Source organism: Rhincodon typus, unplaced genomic scaffold, assembly GCF_021869965.1.
Source record: "Rhincodon typus isolate 14 unplaced genomic scaffold, sRhiTyp1.1 hic_rhity00001899, whole genome shotgun sequence".
Taxonomy (NCBI): domain Eukaryota; kingdom Metazoa; phylum Chordata; class Chondrichthyes; order Orectolobiformes; family Rhincodontidae; genus Rhincodon; species Rhincodon typus.
The window spans coordinates 1-22,445 of NW_025967537.1; the positions used below are offsets into that span (position 1 = coordinate 1).

At 40.6% G+C, this 22,445-nt stretch overlaps 1 protein-coding gene across 4 annotated transcripts; it reads left to right on the forward strand.

The window, feature by feature from the left end:
- Positions 1-1,383: 1,383 nt before the first annotated feature.
- Positions 1,384-22,170, forward strand: LOC125481373 (3'-5' RNA helicase YTHDC2-like). 4 transcript variants are annotated; one of them, XM_048592836.1, is made up of 9 exons: positions 1,384-1,420; positions 1,866-2,015; positions 2,104-2,174; positions 10,078-10,243; positions 13,162-13,252; positions 19,524-19,720; positions 20,686-20,888; positions 21,752-21,918; positions 22,000-22,170. In XM_048592836.1, exons 4-9 carry the CDS (start codon positions 10,087-10,089, stop codon positions 22,136-22,138), a joined length of 954 nt encoding a protein of 317 aa, XP_048448793.1. In that variant the 5' UTR covers positions 1,384-1,420; positions 1,866-2,015; positions 2,104-2,174; positions 10,078-10,086; the 3' UTR covers positions 22,139-22,170. The 4 variants fall into 4 exon arrangements, with proteins under 4 accessions (XP_048448793.1, XP_048448791.1, XP_048448792.1 ...); XM_048592834.1 differs by lacking the exon at positions 2,104-2,174 and having other exon boundaries at positions 1,385-1,420; XM_048592835.1 differs by lacking the exons at positions 1,384-1,420; positions 1,866-2,015 and having other exon boundaries at positions 2,027-2,174.
- Positions 22,171-22,445: the final 275 nt, after the last annotated feature.

Below are 22,445 nucleotides of genomic sequence, written 5' to 3' on the forward strand. Positions count from 1 at the left end.
CTTCTAGGAATAGACCATTAATATTCACCATAAAGCACAGAGTCTCTCAACTACCTTGATGATACATCCCCACGTTTTGATTCCTGTAAGGGTGCTATTTCCATTCTCAGCATTTCTCAGACTTGTTATGTCTATTCAGGCAATACACCTGTCCAACCAGCTTCCACTTTTGTGTTCCTTTTTCTGAAGAAATCTCCCACCCCACCACCCCAAATATGGTTGATGGGACTCTTCACTGTGTCCATTATATTCCACACACTTCTGTTCTCACACCTTTCATTCCCTCCCAGAATTGTGATAACATTCCTCGTCCTCACTCTTCAATCCATCAACCTCCAACAGATTATCATTCATCATTTCTATTATCTCTAGCATGATTCTACAACTAAACATTTCCCTGTGCTCTTCTTTACCTTGATCAACTCAATCACTTACAGAAGCAACTTACAGAACATTTCCATGCAAGCACATGAAATGCAGCACTTTCCCTTCTGCTACCTCCCTTTTCTACATGTTTCTAAGCACTCTTCAATGTGCTTCTAATTTGTGTCCCATTTTTGTTGCTCGTGAGGTGGCCATCTCCACATTTAAAGTTTGATTTATTACTGTCATGTATATCTAGGTACTGTGAAAAGTGCAGGCAGATCATACCATACACAGTGCATAAGGATAATAGAACAGAGTGAAGCTTACAATGTTCCAGCTGCACAGAAGGCGTGCAAACAGCGACCACAACATTACATTTAAAATTTGAGAGGTCCATTCAGAAATAAAATAACAGTGGGGAAGAAGCTGTTCTTGAATCTGTTGGTACATGATTAAGCTTTTGTATCTTCTGCCTGACGGAAGAGGTTGGAAGAAAATGTAACCTGGGTGGGAGGCGTCTTGCCTTCCCAAAACAGCGAGAAGTAGAGATGGAGTTAATGGAGGAAGATTGGCTTGTGTGATGTACTGGCAAAGGCAGATCATCTTCATGGAACCACTGTTGTCAGTCTGCAAGCATGACTGGATTTTGTACTGTTACTTCTTCACCTTGCTCTGATCTCGTTATCCCATTGCAGTCAGGGTAATGAAGTGTCCTGTATTTTCCAGAACGGTCTGCATTTGAGATTTGTGTCTCGTATCAACTCTGCCTGGATTCTGTCTGATTTTCTTCTAAATTTTGTTCTTTGGGCGTATGCAGTACGTCTTCACACACATGCGTTCTTCCATATGTTCTGCTCTTTATATCAGGCAGCACCCCTTCAACCCACCACAGCTCTAGCAGCAATACCCGCAAAATCCCAGTCGATGCCAAAATGTACTTTATTATTCGACAGTTCATCATTCCCGGTTACGCACTTCCAATGAAGCTCAACGCAAACTAAGGAACAGCATTTCATGCTTTGACTTGGCACTCAATAACCTTCTAAGCTCAATAGTGAGTTCAACAATTTCTGATCAAAACTTATGCCACCGTTTTATTTCTCCTACCAACAGTTTCGGCTTTGTCTCGTTTCTTTCCACATTCCCCGGGCAGCACCTCACCGAGATACGTTTTGTTTTTTTACCCATTTTTCTTCAACTGTTGTACCATGAAATCTCTCGTCATTTAATCTCTTGCCTTCCATCCTATCGCAGATCTATCCTTTTATTTTTCTTCCTTGTTACTTATTCAAAGCCATTTCTCATTTCTGATGAAGTGTCTTCACGACTTGATGCATGTTTCTCTGCAGATGCCGTCAGACTGCTGAGTTTCTGTTCTTTTAAAAGATCTGCAGTAACGGTCTTTTATTTTGCTTCCATTCGTTTCTGATTGAATGGTGCTTCAGGGTTTTCATCTTTTGCTTTAAAAGCTGCCCGTTTTCCTATGTCTATCTTCACAGGAGAACCTGAAGGAGCTAATGAGCTCGAGCCGCGGCCGGTAGCTGTCGGCTGTCACGTGAGGGGGCGGTGCGGTCTCGAGCAGGACGTCAGTCGGTGGGAGCGAGCGAGAAGGCGAACTGCGGCTGGGGGGAACCGAGTGGCTGTGACAGGTGAGCGCACGGCCTCTTTATTGGTTTCGATGAGACAAAATGGGTAGTATAGTCGTGACTGAAGCCTTGCTGGCCTGTTTGTGTTCAGTTCGCGACACCGACTGCCGTTTATCTTGACTCCAGTGAAGGACCAGGCGAGCGGCGCGGCCTCCGGTACAAGTGAGTCTGTTCCAGCCGTTTTCTGGTTTAATTCATCGAGTTCTCCTCACCTGATGTACTTTGACCCCTAACCCCTGACTCCTGTCCCCACTTCAGGATAAACTGGGAGTTTGCAAAGGCCTCAGGGTTGAATGATATTAACATGGCACGCTATTAAGTGTGACACCTTTCTGTAAGATTGGTAATATCCAACATTTCAACTATTTGCTTTTGAATGTAGGGTATAAACTAGTGACGTATTTACAGGCTTCAGACTAGATTTTATCCTATTCTGAATGATATCCACTTAGGTTCAAAGCGTTCTGTTTAGTACAAATAATTTATGCTATTTTTCTAGTTAGGCATTGATCCACGACAGAGCAGTTTCTGTTGTGACGCCACAGCTGGATTACAACTGCATAATTAAAGTCTGTAATCTGAAAGTGAAATCCCCATCAGTGGTGGACGGGTTCACCACCGGGCTTGTAAATTCCATTGTTTAAAGCTTAAAGCCTCCAGCATCGTGATCTCATCATTTAGACCAATATGACTAGGGTAAAATATCAAAGTAAGAATTTCAGATAGTAATTGCTTTTGCAGTGTCAGTACTAACTGAATTCTTATCCCCTCTGTTCTACTTGAAGGAATTGTATTGCTCTTTATTTCCAATATACCCAAAGGTGTTCTAGAGTTATTCAAAACTTGTTAATGGTTTTAGTTGGTCCAAAATAACTGTGATTTTGCACTTGTTACTGATTTTATTTGAATCTTTTAAATTTATAATTTAGTGTCATCTTCTGGTATCTTGTTCATTTGCTGTTTCCTGTTTTGCTAAATACATTGGTGGTCTTTCCTTGCATTTGATCACTTGGATAAGTATGTTTGGCTTTTTGTTGGCTATTAATGGCAACCGAACTTGTGTTAATCTGTATAGCTGTGTGCACCTTAACTCCTCTGTACTTGTAAAATATTATAACTGGTTTCTTATTTATAAATAGTTCAGCTATTTTGTTAGTATCTGTTTATGATATGCAAATCTTATTGTTCTAAATTCATCCATGGCCTGCCAATCTCTATAACTTCATCCAACCCTTTTGAGAGACTTTGAGGTGCACTTAACTTCAACATTTTTAATTGTAAAAATTTTGAGAAACCCAATCTAAAATTTTCTGGTCCTGACTGGGTACAAGACTAACTCCATGTTTTCATAAGTTTTATGAAATTTATTGAGTGATCATAACAAAATACTTCAAAAAGCTGTGTTTTTTTGGCCAGTCTATGTTGGCAACACAGGTTCACTGGTCACAGGTATGTTGTTCAATTGACAGAACCTCTTATTCTGTCTTCCCCTTTGTGCATTGAGCCATTAAAAACCCAGGCCTTTTTAACACTTATTGATTACTACTTAAAAACATCTTGAACTCCAGTTGACTTGTTAATGCATGATTAATTAGAGGAAAATGATTGTAGACATTGGCAATCTGACATAAAATCAGACTTGGAGAAATTCAGCAAGTCTGGCAATATCTTTGGAGGTAGAAACAATGGAACAGCTCCAAAGAAGAGTCCTTATTGGACTCGAAACATTAACTCTGTTTCTCTGTCCACAGCTGCTGTCTGACCTGAGTTTCTCCAGCACTTTTAGTGTATGATCAATCTCGTTGGCTAAATAATATGTGCCAATTCCTGATCGATTTTGTTTGCAAGTAATGGTCATCTTGGTGATATCCTTTCAATTGTCTCATGATCCATTCTTTAATATACCAATCATTTTACAAGATCATTGTTTTTGTAACATCTTGCCTCTCTTAGTAAAAATTTGTGGAATTGGTAAATTAAGGCAGCACGAATGAACAACTAACGTATCAGTTTAATATGTAGTGTCATCACTTTTTGATTAACTGTAATCACCAATGTGGCAAATGGTACATATGAAACGATTAAAACATGACTACAAAACTAATTATAAAACCTAATTCCAAAGTAATATATAAATATGTTTGTGCACAGCTGTAGACCAAATGTTTGTGTGCATGCACAAGTCATATTCAAGCCTGAATTTTGGCTTAATAGGTCATATTTTTGTTTGGTTATAATAAGGTGGTCTTTCAATGGTTTAACAATAAACAAGTTTACTATGCAAAAGAAATAGAGATAAAACAGAATAAATCAAATAATTTATATATGACACAAATTTAAGGATTTTTGAAAAACAAGGTAAAATACACTCCTATTGATCTCAGCAGTATTGCTTTAGAGTACACAATCAGGGAGCGTTTCCTTCTCTTTCACATCTGTAGTGCATAATGCAACTTTGACTTTAATTCACCATCTTGAGAATTTGAAAATCTCTTCCTTGATTCATCATTTAACTGAACTTAGACATACTCAGCTTCACACATCCCTTCAGAGTTTTAAGTAAACGTACCTGGTCTAGATCATTTAAACTAAACTTGTTACCATGAGGTAACATGTTTTAACAACTCTAAACTACTTTCCCCATTTCCCAGGAGTAATTACCCCTTGTAGCTTCAGCAAAGAATCATGCAGAAATGCCCAACCTGAAATTTAAAAAAAAATTGTCTTTTTCTCCAAGCTATGGATGTTTACCCTAATCAAAGGAGAAAGAAATCAACCTCGGACCTTCTGAACGGGATCCTAATACGTAATTATTTATATTGGGTGAAATGTGCAAATGAACAATGTGAAGAAAAATAGTTACCCTGCAAGAAATCTTTTTTCTTACACTGTTTTAAAATAAATCACCATGGCTATAGAAGTAGTTACATGTTAATCATTAAACTGTTTTGGACACACTGAAAACCCACATGCTACTATTTCATATTCAAAAATTCATGTTCAAAATATGTTAAAATATACATAAATGACACAATACATCACTCTTTCCATATATGGTCTCCTAGACCTGTTACATACTTCTTTACAATATGAAACAATTTTAAGACGCTTGTGTCTTTCAGTAAAAGTTGTGCCCACTTCAAAACATGTTCAAATTTGTCAGCTTAAGTTTGTTTGACTGAACAATAAAACTATAAACGTTGCTTTGAGCCAGTCTATATAGTTTCTTCACTATATAAATTGTTTAACAATGTATTGCAATTAAACAAAATATATAATGACTTACTCGATGACATGGCCTCGCTACCACCACCGCCCCCAAAAAAAAAAACCATATCTATAACTTCCTCTGTGATCATTCCTTCAAGAACTCTTCTTCCAATGCATTCACCACTTCCTTCCCACCACCACTGGCAGTTGTGCTTTCAGTTGTTTTGGCCTGTTCTTTGGATTTCTCTCTCTCAACCTCCTGCTCTCCTTGTTAAGTTGTTTTTTTTTTTCACAATCTATATAAATGATTTAGATTTGGGGACCAGTTGTAATCTTTTCAGATTTGCTTTGATACTAAATTAGGTGGGAACATAACTTGTGAGGGAGGATGCAAGGAGGCTCCAAGAGGACTTGGACAGGCTAAATTAATGAGCTAGGACATTGCAGATGGACTATTATGTGAATAAGTGTAAAGTTATTTGGTTGAGATGCAAAATATTTCATAAATGTGAGAGGTTGGGAAGCATAGGTGTCCAAAGGGTCCTGCGTGACTTTATTGATGAATCATTAAACGTTAGCATACAGGTTTAGCAAGCAATTGGGAAGGCAAATGGCCTTCATTTCCAGGTGATTTATGAACCTGAGAAAATATGTTTTGCTGCAGTTGTCTGCTCGCCTGGAGTATAGCTTTGGTCCATTTAATCTGAGGAAGGATCAACTTGATGCACTACTGCGCCATGGATGTTCACAACATTAATCCCTGGAATGGTGGGATTGTTTTGAGAGATTGTGAAGGCTGGATCTGCATTCCCCAGAGTTTCAAAGAATGAGAGACAATCTCATTGAAGCTGACAAAATTCTTCTAGGATGTGACAGGGTAGATGTAGAGAAGATGTTTCCTCTGGCTGCTGAGACTGAAACCAGGGGACATAATCTCAGGATAAAGGGCAGGCCACTTAAAACTGAGCATTAAAGAAGCGTTTCTTTACTCAGAGTGGTGAATTTTTTGGAATTTTCAGCCCCAGAATGCTGTGGAAGCTCAATCATTGAGCCTGTGTGAAATATTGTCAATTGTTGGAAAAACCCATCTGGTTCAAAATCTTTTTGGGGAAGAAGAATTCCATCTTTACTGGGTCTGGCCTACATATAACTCTCAACCCACAGCAATGTGGTTGACACTTAACTGCCTGCTAGGCAATTAGGGATGGTCAATAAATGTTGGCCTAACCAGCGACTTCAGTCTTAATGGAGTAAGATACTTTGAACATGCACAGATACTAAAGGATACTGGAATAAGGACCCAACAATGAAGAATACTACCAAAGAAGTAGTATTAGACAAACTAATGGGGCCAAAGGCAGGTAAGTCCCTGGCCCTGATGCCTTGCATCCTAATATCCTTAAAACAAAAAGTAGCTACAGACATGGTGGATGTGATTGTAAGTTTTCAAAAATCCATGGATTCTGGAGAATCATAGAATCCCTACAGTGTGGAAACAGGCCCTTTGGCCCAACAAGTCCACACTGACCATAAGACCATACCCCCAGGCCCATTCCCCTATAACCCACCTAATCTACATATCCCTGAACACTACAGGCAATTAAGCATGGCCAATCTACCTAGTCTGCACATCTTTGGATTGTGGGAGGAAACTGGAGCACCCAAAGGAAACCCACGCAGACACGGGGAGAATGTGCAAACTCCACACAGGCAGTCACCCAAGGGTGGATTCGAACCAGGGTCCCTGATGCTGTGAGGCAGCAGTGCTAACTGCTGAGCCACCATGCCGCCCCTTTTTAATTTCTTTTGCTAATCTTAAATCTGCACTCTTGCAGCCTCAATCCTTCGATGGGAGTAGTCCCAGAGGATTGGAAAACTGCCAATGTGACAGCCCTGCTGAAGAACAGCAGTAGGCAAAAAGTAGGTAACTATAGGCTGATTAGTCTAACATCTGTTGTTGGAAAAATGTTGGAATTAAGGACGTAACATTAGAACATTTTGGAAAACTTATAATCAAGCAGAGTCAGTATGACTTCATGAAAGGAAGCTCATGTCTGACTGATTTAGAGTTTTCAAGGAAGTTGCAACCAGACTGGATAGAGGAGAGCCAGAAGATGTGTTATATTTGGACCTCCAGAGGTTGTTTGACAGGGTACCTTGTAATATATTAAGTCATAAGATAAGAGCCCATAGTGTTGGACTTAGTATATTGGCGTGGATAGGGAATTGGCTAACAGACAAGAAACTGCGAGTGGGGATAAGAGATTCCACAGGGATCAGTGCTAGGACTGCAACTATTTACTATATATATATTAATAATTTGGCAGGAAGCAAATATACAAACAGTGCAACACAAAAATAAGTGGAAAGGCAAGTTATGAGCAAGATGCAAACAATTCACAGAGAGATGTTGATAGGTTCAGTAAGTGGGCAAAAAGTTGTTAAATGGAGTATAATGTGGGAAAATGTGAAGTTGTTCATGATGGAAGGGGAAACAAAATATTATTTACATGGGGAAAAGCTGCAACACAAAATGACTGAAAAGAAATTACTCCTCATCTATGACTTATTGTGAGACTGTTAAGATTCCAGTCCTCGCAGTAATGGGATGCCTTCTTTCTGCACCTACACTGTTGATCTTTCCTCCCATTCTTTTAAACTGTAGAGAATCTAGGTCTAGTCTATTTTGTATCTCCTCATTGGACAATACTTTCACCCCAGGAATTAATTTGTACTCTTTGTACTCCCTCTAGGTTGAATATATCTTTCTTTGGATATGGAGACCAAAACTTCATGGTCTCTTCTTGGCTGAATAGAATTGCAGCACATCTTCACTCCTGTTCTCAATTCCTCTACAAATAAAGGCCAGAATACCATTTGCCTTAATTGTTTGCTGTACCTGCATGTTAATTTCAATTACCTGAACAAGGACACTTAAGTCCTTTTGAAATTCAACACATTCCAACCTCTTGCCAATTGAAAATATTTTGTAATTTTATTTTTCCTAACAAATTGAATAACCTCTCATTTCTCATTTGTATTGTATCTGGCAAATGTAGCTTCTCCAAATCCCCTTTGCATCTTGCAGCTGTCACTTCTATCTAGTTTTGTGTCACCTGCACACTTGGAAATATTACACTTTAAACCTCACTTCCAAATCTTTGATATAAATCATGAGTAGCTGGAGCCCAAGCTCTGATCCTTGCAATACCCCACTAGTCACAGTCTGCCAACCTGAAATGACCCATTATACCTTCTGTCTGTTTTCTGAGTATTAACCAGTTCTTAACCCATGCTTGTGTATTCTTCATAATCCCATGTTCTTTAATTTTGTTTACCGTCTCTTGTGTGGGACCTTTTCAAAAAACTTCTAAATATACTACATCGACTGGTTCTCCTTCTAATCTTCTTTTCTCCAATGTAACTGGAAGTCCTCATCCCTAGAACCTCTTCCATAAATCCTTTCTGTATACTTTCTACTGTCTTACATCTTCCCTAAGTTGTGATACCCAGCACAATAGCAAGGGAAAGTTACCATTGACCCAGAGGATCATAGGGGTACTGTCTCGTGAGAGAGAGAGAGAGATGACTAAGGTGGTTTAACCGGAGGGTTACCACACCTCGGGGCAAGGTTGAGAAGGTGGGACCTTAATGGTGATGTCAGTTGGTGTGGGAATTGAACCCATGCTGTTGAAGTAATTCTACATTGCAAACCAGCTGTCTAACCAACCCCTGGGAACTGGACACAGTACTCCAACAAAAGCTAGTGTTTTGTGAACAGTTCATCGTAACACCTTCTCAGTATTTCCTTGCATGGGATATCACGTTTGACAAACCTGTTAGAATTTTTTTTTGTAAAGGGCAACATATTATTTGCCTTAATTGTTTTCTGTATCTGCATGTTAATTTCAATGACTCCTGAGCATGCACACCTAAGTCCTTGAAACTAGTAGGATAGGTAAGGAGGAATAGTTAAGCAGCACTTTTCATATTTACCAAACCAGAACTTGAAGCCAATGTCTCAATATCACCACATCATTCCTGGCTATGTCCTGTCCCACTTAAGGTGACAGTAGAATGGTGCACTGTTTGGAGGGAATATGTCTGGAAGTCTTTCAACCTTGATTGATGCCTCGTGGCATTAGGTCAAATGCAGGCACGGAAACCACCTGCTGACTACCAACTACTGCTCTCCCTCAGCTAATGAATCTGGACACTTCCATGTTGAACATCAGTTGAAGCAAACATTGAAGGTGGTCGGGGCATAGAATGTACGCTGGGTAGGATACTATAATGTTTATCACTAAATGTGGCTGACTTTGCAGGACTGACCTGGTTAGATCCTGAAGCCCGTGTGTCAATCTGGACTTGCAGTAGGTAATGCAGGGACAACAAGGGGGAAAGGTTATTAGACCTTGAATTTCCTTCCTAACAGCACTGCAGGCCGTTAGGGATTGGGCAGCAATTGCTGACTTGCCAACAAAGCCTAGAACCCATGAAAGAATAAAAGTGTTCTTCAGTTCAGCCTGGGAAAAAAGCATTTAAAGTAAGCTTTGTTTTGTGTACTGCTGAATATATTTAATGGACTACTCACTAAGATCCTGTATAAATACTTGTAATGGTAATTCTTGATAAGGAATGTAGAAATAATAAACATTAAAGAAGTTTCAAAAAGAAAGTGATTGTGCAAACTTGTAAAATACAAATCAGATTTAATTTGAAATAAGCAAAACCCAGCCCAGTTATGTAGGTAGGATTTATAGTTTTATTTAAATACTTAAAAGTTTTTGCATATAGTGTAAAATTAATTAGATTTATTCATTAAACTACTTCAAAATCATTTTTATCTCCTTAGGTCTAAAATATGTCGAGGCCTACAAGTGTGTCCCCACGGCCTGGGAGTGCCCAGTCAAGCCAAGCTACCTCTAAAGCCAAAGGATTTAAGGATATCCGGATTGATGAAGAAGTGAAAATTGCAGTTAACATCGCCCTCGAGAGGTTCCGATACGGTGATCAAAAAGGTGAATGCAGTAGCAATGCATTTCATAAAATCATAGATTGTTGCTGCACTTTTAAATTTCACTTGATCAATGTGGATGAATGACAGAAAGGCAGCATTTGTTAAATACAACTTTTTCTTAAATTACCAGGGTCGATGAGATAGAGGTGGTTGGTTTTGCACATGAAATTCCAATAAGTGTTTGATAAAGTACAACATAATTTGCCAGCAAAGTTGAAGCACCTGGAATAAAAGGGACAGTGACCGCACGGATGCAAAGATGATTGGTGATTGGAAACAGTAGTGGTGAATGGTTACTTGTCAAGAAAGTAGACAGTGAGGTTTGCTAGAGATCCCAGTACTAATATTTATCTTGATCAATATTAATGATCTAGACTTTGGTCCACAGGACAGTTCAAAAGTTGCATTTGATATAAAATTGAAAATGTGAACTGTGAGGAGGATATCGATAGATTTATAGAAGACATTGGGTGGGGGAATGGGTAGACGTGGTAGATGAAGCTTAATGCAAAGAAACGTGAAAAAATACATTCTTGGTAAGAATAATGAGAAGAAATAAATAGGGTACGATAGTGAAGGGTGTACAAGAACAGAGATATTGTGTTCATGTGCACAAATCATTTGAGGATGACAGGGCAGTTTGAGAAGATATTAAAAAGGCGCATGGGATTCTTGGGCTTTGTATATAAAGGCAAAAACAGTTTGGTTGCGATAGACCTTTTATCGAGCGTTGATTTGACCTCAACTGGATCATTGTGTTCAGTTTTAGGCGGCACAATTAAAGAAGGATATGAAAGCTAAAGAGAAGGTGCAGAAAAGATTTATAAAAATCTAGGCAAGAAGGTCTTTAGTTATGAAGTCAGAAGTCACACGACACCAGGTTATAGTCCAGCAGGTTTACTTGAAATCACAATTATTTGACGTCTTCACCTGACGAAGGAGCAGCGCTCAAAGCTTGTGATTTTAAATAAAACTGTTGGACGACCACCTGGTGTCGTGTGACTTCTGATTTTGTCCACTCCAGTCCAACATCGGCACCTCCACATTTAGTTATGAAAGCGGATGAAGCTGAGATTATTCTTCTTCAGATATATTTGCAAAGAGATTTTAAACATTAGGTGATTGAGATCTGAAATTCCTGAGAATGAATCTATCTGCATCATAATTGTTGTTTACAAATGTGAATTGGTTAAGCACCTGATTTTTAAAAAAATATGGTCAGGGCTACAAGAGAAAACTGAGTGGGATTTGTGGAAGGGCCTCCAGACCCTGGAGTGAGCTTATGATGATGTCAGAGAACTTGCATCACTGAGCATAAATAGCACATTATGAGATCATTTGGAAGTGGCCGCATTAGACAAGACACAAGCTTTTACTACACTGTGCTCAAGTAGAAGTATTGAGAAAACACATGGACATAAACACACAAGGAAAATAGGTTAGTCTTTACCAAATATAATTGTAAGATTAGAGCTTAACGTATCTATGATAATCATGTATACCAGTATTTAGTATTAATGTACAATAAATCGTGTTACTTTGAAGTCTAAGCCAAAGACAGTTGTTGACTTTGTTTCTTCTTAACCAATCAGTCTTGAACACAAACTCATGGTGTGGCATCAATCCACTTGATAAAAGGTGGTGGCAGCAGTGGGAAACATTGTCTAGAAACTCATAGCGGAGAAATCAAGAAATAGATCCAAGATATCTGAAGAGAAAAGAAGAATTTTAAAAAGTTTTTTTTTTTTTTTTAAGTAATTGTTGGTACAGCCTTACGACCATCTAGCAGCCAGAAAAACCACAGAGCTGAACAGCTGCTGTGAAGGAGACTTTGGACAAAAAACTCTTCCAGATAGATCACCAAAATGCTGCAGGTCTCTAAATGACTTTTACAGGTGGTAAGAGAATTATCTTGACAAGAAAGGTTTGACTGGATGGCCATGTATCAAGAATCGGAAATGATCTTTTTGAAGCATACAAGATCCCAAGAGGACTTGATACAGTGGATACTGAAACAATGCTTCAGTTTGTGGAAGAGACTAGAATTACGGGATACATTTTAAAAGTAAGGGCTCTTCCATTTAAAACTGACATGAGAATTTTTTTTTGAGGGTTGAGGTTTTTTTTTGGAACTCTTCCTCCACAGAATGGTAGAGGCAGAGTGATTGACTGACTATTTTTAAGGAGGTTGGTAGATTTTTGCTTAATTAAGACCTCGAAGTTATTGAAGTTATGTAGGAATATGGAGTTGAGTGCACACTTAGATCAACCACAGCTTCATCAAGTGACTGATGCAAATTTGAACGGTGTGATGGCTGACTCTTTCTAATCCTGAATTCAAAAGAAAAAACAAATCAGTTTGAATTCTTCTAGATAAATCATCTGCATATGCAATTGGAAGTAGTGGGATGGGGGTTTTTACAGGATAGTTTTAATAAGGGACAAGTTGACTGTCAATGCCCTTGACGAGAGACCGAAACTTGAATGAAAAAAACGAGCGAGGTAAAGGAATTTTGTGGTGTGTACTGATGAGAAAATTGATACTTGGGCAGTAATCCTGTTAAATAGCCTCAGTCTGGTGGCTCAAAGTTTTAACAGTTCACCTTCAGACTCTTGATATGTTTACTAACTTGGAAGTCTTTTGCTGCCAACAGGTGCTGTGTGTGTGGAGTCTTGTATCCTTATATAATAAACTTTACATTTAGGGAAGGGTGGTGGCTTTGTTAAAATTTGGAATGAATTAATAGAAATGATTGAGAAAGGAATGTTTCACTATTAATTGCAAGGTTGGAGTTTTAACATGATGTGTCGTGTCTCTTGCCAGGATTGATGCTCCAAAAGATTTTTAAATTGTGAAAATCAGATAAAATATTACATAAGTCATTTGCTTTAGCTTCAACTAATTTTTTTTTCTTCTAGAAATGGAATTTCCATCTTCCTTGACTAGTACAGAAAGGGCATTCATTCACCGTCTTGCCCAGTCCCTTGGCCTGATTTCTAAAAGCAAAGGGTGAGTTTCAAAGAGTTGAGATATGTTTGACATGTTGGTACATGCCGTGGCAAAGCTTTAGTTTTACAGAAGACATGGTACAGACCAAATGATGTAGTCTTGTAACCCAAGCAGGGTAAAATGAGATGTTACATATTTATCTTTTGTGACTTTTAATATATTTGCATTTGACGTTCTGTATTTAACCATGTTATGTTTCTTTCATCTATTTTACAACAGATACATAAATAGATCAATTACAGTTAAGATACTATGCTCGTTCAAAATGGAAAATTGTTGCAAATTAATCACCATCAGGCTGTAAAAGTACCCAAAATTAACTCAAACTAGCAACTCATTTACTACATGAAAATCAAAAAATCAGTGAGATTCTTGATTTCAAGGAGGCAGAAGAAGGCTGATATTTTTGCTTAAGTTTTTAATGGCTGGGTGAGAATCAAGTGAGCATTGAAGGATGAGGGCCTATTTGCATGTGTTAGCATCTCATCACCTTATGTCGACTCAAGAATATGCAGGTCCTATTTTCCTGGGTACTGTTGAGAGGACACCAATTCCTGACTTTAAAACCAGAGTGCTAACCTGGCAGCTGCAGCTTGCTGACTTTTCACCAGGTTCTCCAACATTTTGTGAATGCTTGTGCCTTTTGTATGGAGGTTGGCATCTGCAAAGCACCAGCCTCTCCACATCCCAATGGCACATGTCAGACTAACTTTTCATACAGTTCAGTGTTTGACTACCACACTTTGGAGCTCCCTGAGACCTTACATTTCTGCTAGGTTGCATTGCATGCAGAGATAGGTACAATTTCATGCATGGGAGCAGGGTGCATCCTAGAGCCTCTTTACTTTCTTAGTGCTCACAGGATCTTTGGCTTGCCTTTTAGTGCAGTCAGAAAGCCAAGTAGCTTGTCATTTTGTACGTAATGATCTGTCAAGTTTGATGGATGTGTTGGTGTACAGCACTGTGCTACGTTAATGTCATGCCTAGAGTATGTGGCAAGCGCACTATATGCACTTCAACCAAATGACCATGTCTGAGTCTCTGAGGAGAGCAGTCCTTAGTCCAGTCAGGGGCTGGTTAATCCTTGGTGAAGAAAGCCAGAGGTGGTGACATGTTCTGAGTGAGTGAGTAAAAAGCAAAGATGGAAGGAAGGATTAGTAGTTTGGAGGTTTGGGTTAGATGAAGGGAATTGAGATGCCCTGTGCAATATTAAGAGTGCTAAATGATGAGCTGAGATGGGTGCAGCATCAGAGATAAAGTGAGTGTGAGGTAACAGCGAGAAGATTGTGGCATTTAATCCTTGTGGAGAGCCGAAGATCATTCGCTTACTAGCAGCATTGCTACACGTTCCTTTAGACTGTGGGCACCACATGTACCTGGTGACTACTTCAGACCAGGCTGGCATCATTTGAAATGATATACAGCTGGCGTTTAAATGTGGCTATGATGAACACCATAATGCTCCTGGTGAGTGTTTCCACCACTGCTGAGCATGACAGTGACACTGTAGAGATGAGGTAAGCAGCTGAGAATTGAGAGAAAGCTTACCAGGATTCTCAGATGGAAAAGCTCCATGGGGCTTCTGAATTTGACACTTTATGAACATGTGGAAAAATGCAACCTTGTCTCATTGCATTATCAGTATTATCTCTAAGCACAGAATCAGCATCCATGTTTACACTGGTGGCATTGCAACTTTCCTTCGCTGTCATCATTTTGACATTCAAGGCAGTTCATATATTCTGCTACTTGCCTAACATCAAGTTGTGGTTGGATCAAAGGTTTATTGTCTTGATGCTAGAATTTTAGTGTTTGCACGAAAATCTTCATTATAGCCCTATTCTCAACTTTGCACACTTGGGTCTGGTTTGAGAACAATCTTACTGCATTTTTGACAATTAACTGAGCTTCAAACCTCACATTCTACCTATAATGTGGTTTCAAGTTCTTATTGTATCACCTGGTTCTATCCTTACCTCCTACCGCTGCATTCGCATCAAATTCTGCCGGTGCATTGAGCATTTCATCAACATCCCACAAACTCCGTTGCTCATCAAGTCCCAATCATGTATTGCCTTTTGTTGCTGCTGAGTTCCAGCTCTATGCCTGTCAACAGTTCAGTTGATTTTGTTTATATATCTCTTCATGGCTTTGCCCCACTCTTATCATTTGCTCTTTCACTGCTGAACTAATGTACCCAGTTTCACTCAGCCAAGCTCTCTCTGTGGTAATGATGGCCAAAGTTTCAGTTATTGTGGCTGTGTAGTTTGGCAATATTTTAGTAAACACCATTGTTTATATTAACTCTTTAAATTTATCACTTTTAAAATCTTTACTTTACTTTATTACCAGTGCTAATTCTTTTTCTAAGTGATGATCGCTTTTTGTTTGCTTTCCCCACCCACCTACCTCCCCAATCAATGTACTAAGTTCTAGGGCCACTTACTATGAAAGTGCTGTTGAATATTGGGGTCCCGTGAACATTGAATTTTCCTATTACTTACTGTATAGCATGCGATTTTATTTAAAGTTATTGCAGCAGTAATTAACTCTACAAAATTTTAGCTTATGTAAATAAAGGGAAGAATTACAAAAGACATAAAGTTTGCACTAAGATAACAGTGTGGAGCTGGAGGAACACAGCAGGCCAGGCAGCATCGTTGCTATCTCCTTCCCAAAATCCATAAACCTGACTGCCCTGGCCAACCCACTGTCTCTGCCTGCTCCTGCCCCACCGAACTTATCTTCGCTTATCTCGACTCTTTCCCCCCCCACCCCACACTGGTCCAGGAACTCCTCACCTACGTCCGGGACACCACCCATGCCCTCCACCTCCTCCAAAACTTCCGATTCCCTGGCCTCCAACACCTCATCTTCACAATGGACATCCAGTCCCTGTACACTTGCATTCTCCATGTAGATGGCCTAAAAGCCCTCTGCTTCTTCCTCTCCCATAGGGCCAACCAGTCCCCCTCCACCGACACCCTTATCCGCTTAACTGAACTCGTCCTTGCACTTAACAACTTTTCCTTCAACCCCTCCCACTTCCTACAGACTAAGTGGGTGGCCATGGGTACCTGCATGGACCAAAGCTATGCTTGCCTCTTTCTAGGATATGTGGAACAGTCCCTCTTCCACTGCTGCACTGGCACTATCCCTCACCTCTTCCTCCACTACATCGATGACTGTATTGGTACTGCCTTATGCTCCCACGAGGAGCTTGAACAGTTCATCAACTTTACTAACACCTTCCACCCCAACTCCATGTTCACCTGGACCATCCCTGATACCTCACTCTCCTTCCTGGACCCCTCTGTCTCCATCTCTGGTGACCACCTCGAAACTGATATCTATTTCAAGCCCACCGACTCCCACAGCTACCTAGACTACACCTCCTCTCACCCACCTTCCTGCAAGAATGCAATCCCCTACTCTCAATTCCTCCGCCTCCGCTGCATTTGCTCCCAGGATGAGGCGTTCCACTCCCGAGCATCCCAGATGTCCTATTATTTCAAAGACCGCAACTTCCCTGCCTCAGTGATCGAAAACGCCCTTGACCGTATCTCTTGCGTTGCCCGCACCTCAGCCCTCACACCCCCTCTCCGCAATAAAAACAAAGACAGAATTGCCCTTGTCCTCACATTTCACCCTATTAACCTCCGGGTTCGACGGATCTTTCTCCGCCACTTCCACCACCTGCAATCTGACCCCACTACGAAGGATCTATTTCCCTCCCCGCCCTTATCTGCCTTCCGGAGGGACCACACTCTCCGCGACTCTCTCGTCCTCTCCACACTCCCCAACGGCCCCACCGCCCCTGGCACCTTTCCCTGCAACCGCAGAAGGTGCTACACCTACCCCTATACCTCCCCCCGCACCCCCATCTCAGGCCCCAAAAAAACCCTCCACATCAAACAGATGTTCACCTGCACATCCGCTAATATGGTCTCTTGTATCTGCTGTCCCCGATGTGGCCTCCTCTACATCAGTGAGACCAAGCGGAGGCTTGGACACCGCTTTGCAGAGCACCTACGCTCTGTTCGTGACAAACGACAACACCGCCCAGTCGCGAACCACTTCAACTCCCCCTCCCACTCCCTGGATGACGTCCATCCTGGGCCGCCTCCAATGTCACACCGATGCCACCCGGAAACTGGAGGAACAGCACCTCATATTCTGCCTTGGAAGCCTACAACCCAATGGTCTCAATGTGGACTTTACTAGCTTCAAAATTTCCCCACCCCCTGACCTCATCCCAAGACCAGCCGCCCCTCTCATCCCCACCTCATTGACCTGTCTGTCTTCTCTCCCACCTCACTGACCAATCCCCACCACTACCTACCGACACACACCTTTACTAGCTTCACTGCCTCCTTGACCTGTCTGTCTTTTCTCCCACCTACCTGCTATCACTGCCCCCTCTCTATTTATTTCAGACCCCCCTTCCCCTCCCCCATTTCTGAAGAAGAGTCCCAATCCAAAACGTTAGCTTTCCTGCTTCTCTGATGCTTCCTGGCCTGCTGTGTTCCTCCAGCTCCACACTGTGTTATCTCTCACTCCAGCATCGGCAGTTCTTACTATCTATAAAGGTAGCACTGCCCATTCAGCTAGCATCAACCATATATCTGGTGCTAGACGCACCCTATTATAGTATGTTGTTTTCAAAAATAAAATGCGTTTATTCTTAAAATGGTAAACTAAACCTTAAATGAAAGTGGACAAGGGAACAATGATCATCCAACATTCTGAGGGGCTGTCCTATGACCAATTGCCAGAAAGGTTCAGACAATTGATTGACACAGCCGAAGTTACATGTTCCTAGAAATATGATATACTAATTACAACAGAAACTCAACTAGACTCACTAAATAAACACAGTAGTTACAGAGCAGGCCAGAAGCTAGGAATGCTGGGGCGAGTAACTCATTCCTGACTCCTCCAAACCCGTCCATCATCTACGAGACACAAGTCAGGAGTGTAATGGAATACTCCTTGTTTGCCTGGATGAGTACAGCCCCAACAACACACAAGAAGCTTGACGCCGTCCAGAACAAAGCAGCACGCTTGATTGGCACGACATCCACGAGCATCTACTCCCTCCACCATTGATACTCAGTAGCAGCAGTGTGTACTGTCTACAAGCTTCATTGCAGAAATTCACCAAAAATTCTCAGACAGCACCTTTCAAGCCTACAACCACTTCCATCTAGAAGGAAAGGGCAGCACAAACATGGAAACACCACCACCTTCAAGTTCCCCCCCAAGACACTCACCATTCTGACCTGAAAATAGAGCACCATTCCTTCACTGTCACATGTCAAAAGTCCTGGAATTCCCTCCCTAATGCCATTGTAGGTCAACCCACAGCAGGTAGACTGCAGCAGTTCAAGAAGGCAGCTCACCACCACCTTCTCAAGGGTGACTAGGGGCAGGCAATAAATGCTGGCCAGACTGCAGCGCTCACATCCCTCAGAAATGAATAAATAAAAATGCCAGGGTGGAGAGGAGTTTTTTTTTTGGGAGGGGGCTGGGGGTTCTCATCAAGTATGCCTGGTGGGCAACAGTTTTCGTTGGCTAGTACTCAGTAGTCTTAATTGGACTTCACCAAGCAGATGAATTGAACTGAATTGATTCGAATCATCTGTTTTCACATGTATTCAATGTAAAAAGGCTGTGAAAACTGTGTACCTTCACCGTATATACATGGCTCCATTCACATTAACTTAGAATAAGATAAGAGAAAAAATGATGACCTAAGAGAGTCCGACTTTCCTTTTCGCTGCCGCAGTCCCGCTTCAGGCTTTCCAGCCCTCGCCATGCCTCCACCACAGTCCTGCTCAGGGCTTCCCAGCCCTCGCCAAAGTTCCGCTCCTGGCTGTCTCACCGGCCTGCTGTTGCTAGCCCACTCTTGATCTGCCGCCGTCGCTCCGGCCCACACTAAATTCACTGTCGCCACAGGACACAACCCGTGCATTCAGCTCATGCCAAGTTGTTCCCGGTCACAACCCAGCTCCTTGCTGTTCCTTAAACTCAATAAACTGTCAGAAAATTACTTGCGTTTTGTCACCTGCCTATATTAGATAACTGATTGTGAACCCCAAAAACAACAGTGTGTGTTGGTGTCTTTGTAATGAATATTTTTATCAAATTATCTATTCAAATGGTGCATTAGACACTGCCTGAAATTAAGAGAAAGCAGAATGATGCTTGAGTGAATTGAAGTGCAGGACAAATTGGCAAGTATCACAACAATATGATCTTTTCCTTTCAGAAAAGGGGCACACAGATTTCTTACAATAAAGAAAAAAGATGGCTCTGAGATGGCTCAGGCTGTCATGACCTGTACACTAACTCACAGTATGAAGCATGCCATACGCAATCTAATTCAGAGGTTTCCTGTGACTAATAAAGAGCGCACAGACCTTTTGCCCAAAACTGAACGTGGGAATGCATTAACTGTTGAAGCAGGTATGTATTACTATTTATTTTGGAGGGAGGCAATAAACCTTTTTGACAGGCATATCTCCATTTTCGAAATTTTGAAAATATTCCAATTAAGTTGGTCACCTTTTCAGAGTCCGAAACTAACAGGTGGACAACGGGTTGTTTCAGGGCTGCATTCTGAAGTTGTTTAAAAATGCATCAGTGTTACTTAGATTTCTAATTGCCATTATTTAAAATCATGGATTCTTGTTTAAAAATATTCCTGTTCGGAACAGCATGACCCATAGCTGTAATTTAAGACATATTTCTGTTTTTAAAAATGTAGATTTTAGCATTTTGTTTGGTTTAGAAATTTACTGACAATCCACTTGAAGCTGTCTTTAGATTTTGATGCATTATGATGTCCACTATTTAGGCAAAGTATTTTTAAAATGTGGTATGGGTTTTCAAAGGCAGTGAAAATATATTTTGTCAATTGGAATTAAATTTATGATAGCTTTTCATAATGGTATTAGTTCAACTATTGTTGTAACCACCTGGCAATAAATACTAATCGTAGGGTATCTAACTTACCAAAGGTTGAGGAGAAGCTTGTGTGGAGGGCTTGTCATTATATGCAATCAGTATCAATCTGGTCCAGGAATTAAAAATAATATATACAGAAGCATAATTACATACATTCTGAAAATTTGAAATAAAAATTGAAAATATTGGCAATACACTCAAAATCTGGCAGCGGGTGGAGAAGTAAGAAGTAGTGATCTAAAATGCTAACTGTTTGTCTGTGTACAAATTCTGCCAGACCTGCAAAGTATTGCAACAATTTTTGTTTTTAATGACTTAAAAGTACATGTTATTGGTTAGGTTATTTTGCACAACTCCTGTCACTTTTTAAGATACATTGTAATATCTTGATTGTGCTGTTTGTTAGGTTTTCATGTTGATTTTCAAGCTGAACTTCGGTTGGTTCCATGTTTTTGCCCTTCCAGAAAACAACCGAGAGATGAATAAGACCAGTGGTAGACTCAACAATGGCATTCCTCAAGTTCCACCAAAACGTGGAGACTCCGAGTTAGACGCCTTTCGGCAGTCGCTGCCCGTTTTTGAAAAGCGGGATGAAATAGTGAAAATCATAAAAGAGAACAGAGTGACTTTAATAGTTGGAGAAACAGGATCTGGAAAAACTACACAGGTGTGTCCCCTTAACTTGTAGATACTTGTCCCAGAATGAAGGTCAGATTGATATCTGGATCAAGGTAAATAAGGGACGTAGGCTAAGGAAGCTTGTCATCTTGGGAAGGGCTTTGAAGGGTGGGCTTTGAAGGGTGGGCTGTGAAGAAGGCAGGTAGCTATTTTCTGGGCTGGTGCTCCTGATGCCCAAATGGCACCCTCTGAAGAAAGTAGCCCTCACTTCCTTGTACTTTTGAAACTTGTATTTTTAAAAAAAAAAAAAAAAGGCTGCCCCTCCTGTCTGCCTGTTCTCACTAACCATAATATGTGTGGGCAGGGTATTATGGGGTCACTTGTGCTTTTAACCAGGTCAGGTGACACTTAGTTATTTATTTATATATGATGTGTTGGCTGCTGCTTTAAGTACCCAGCCATCCTCTGTTATAGGGTGAGCTTCGCAGTAGATGTGAACAGCATGGGCTGAAGACCCTCCCTATTTTATGTGCTATCCTGCTGAAAACATATCCAGCAGAGTATGTAATATCCAGCTCTTGATTTCAGTACAATATATAGATTTTATTTTGCTGATAATTCATTTACTACTGTTCTTGGCTATTCTTAATTCCAGTTACTTCAATACCAATTGTTTTCATTGTTTAAAACAAAAGCTTTAGCAGTTGGTATTTGTTAACATATTTGTTTTAATGTTGGTTTGATATTTTTAACTTCCTGGAAAACATACAGCAGTGTCACTCATGATCACAGAAAATAAAGTCAAGAACGTGATTTTTTTTTTAAATTTCCAAATACTTTTGCAGTAGTGCTATTAATTTGAGTCTTTGCTTAATTATAAGACTGTTCACTTGCCATTGCATTATATTTCAGATACCCCAGTTCCTTCTCGATGACTGCTACAAGAATGGAATACCCTGTCGTATATTCTGTACCCAGCCCAGGCGACTTGCAGCTATTGCTGTGGCAGAAAGGGTTGCTGCAGAGCGGGGTGAGAAGATTGGGCAGACTATTGGTTATCAGATTCGACTGGAGAGCAGGTATAATGAACGAAGCTGCTAAGCATAAAAGTGCTTCTGGCATTTAAGTTTTCTAAATCAAAATTGTTTTGTTTGTTTCAGGGTTTCCCCGAAGACATTGCTAACATTTTGCACAAATGGAGTACTTCTTCGAACACTAATGGCAGGAGATGGTACCTTAGCAGCTGTTACACATGTGATAGTAGTAAGTACTTCTGCCAGTGTGGGGAGGAATTTGTGATCATAATATGGTTTCAGAAGCTCCAAAACATGTGCCAGGCCTGCAAGCAAGGCATTTAGAGACTGCTCCACACCACTGGCAAGGGATGACTTTATAAGTGGCACTTGTGGCAGACTTTCTAAATTTGTCTTGTTCAGTCATCAAAAGAAGGGCAGCTGATGGTCTTGCCTAAATTTGAGGTTGCATTCTCATTACCTCTTGCAGGTGGAAGGAAGCTAATCAATATTTTTCCCTAACTGAACAGAACATGAAATAAATGAAAGGAATAAAGAAAATACTGGAAGCAAAAATTCTATATCTCAAAAAG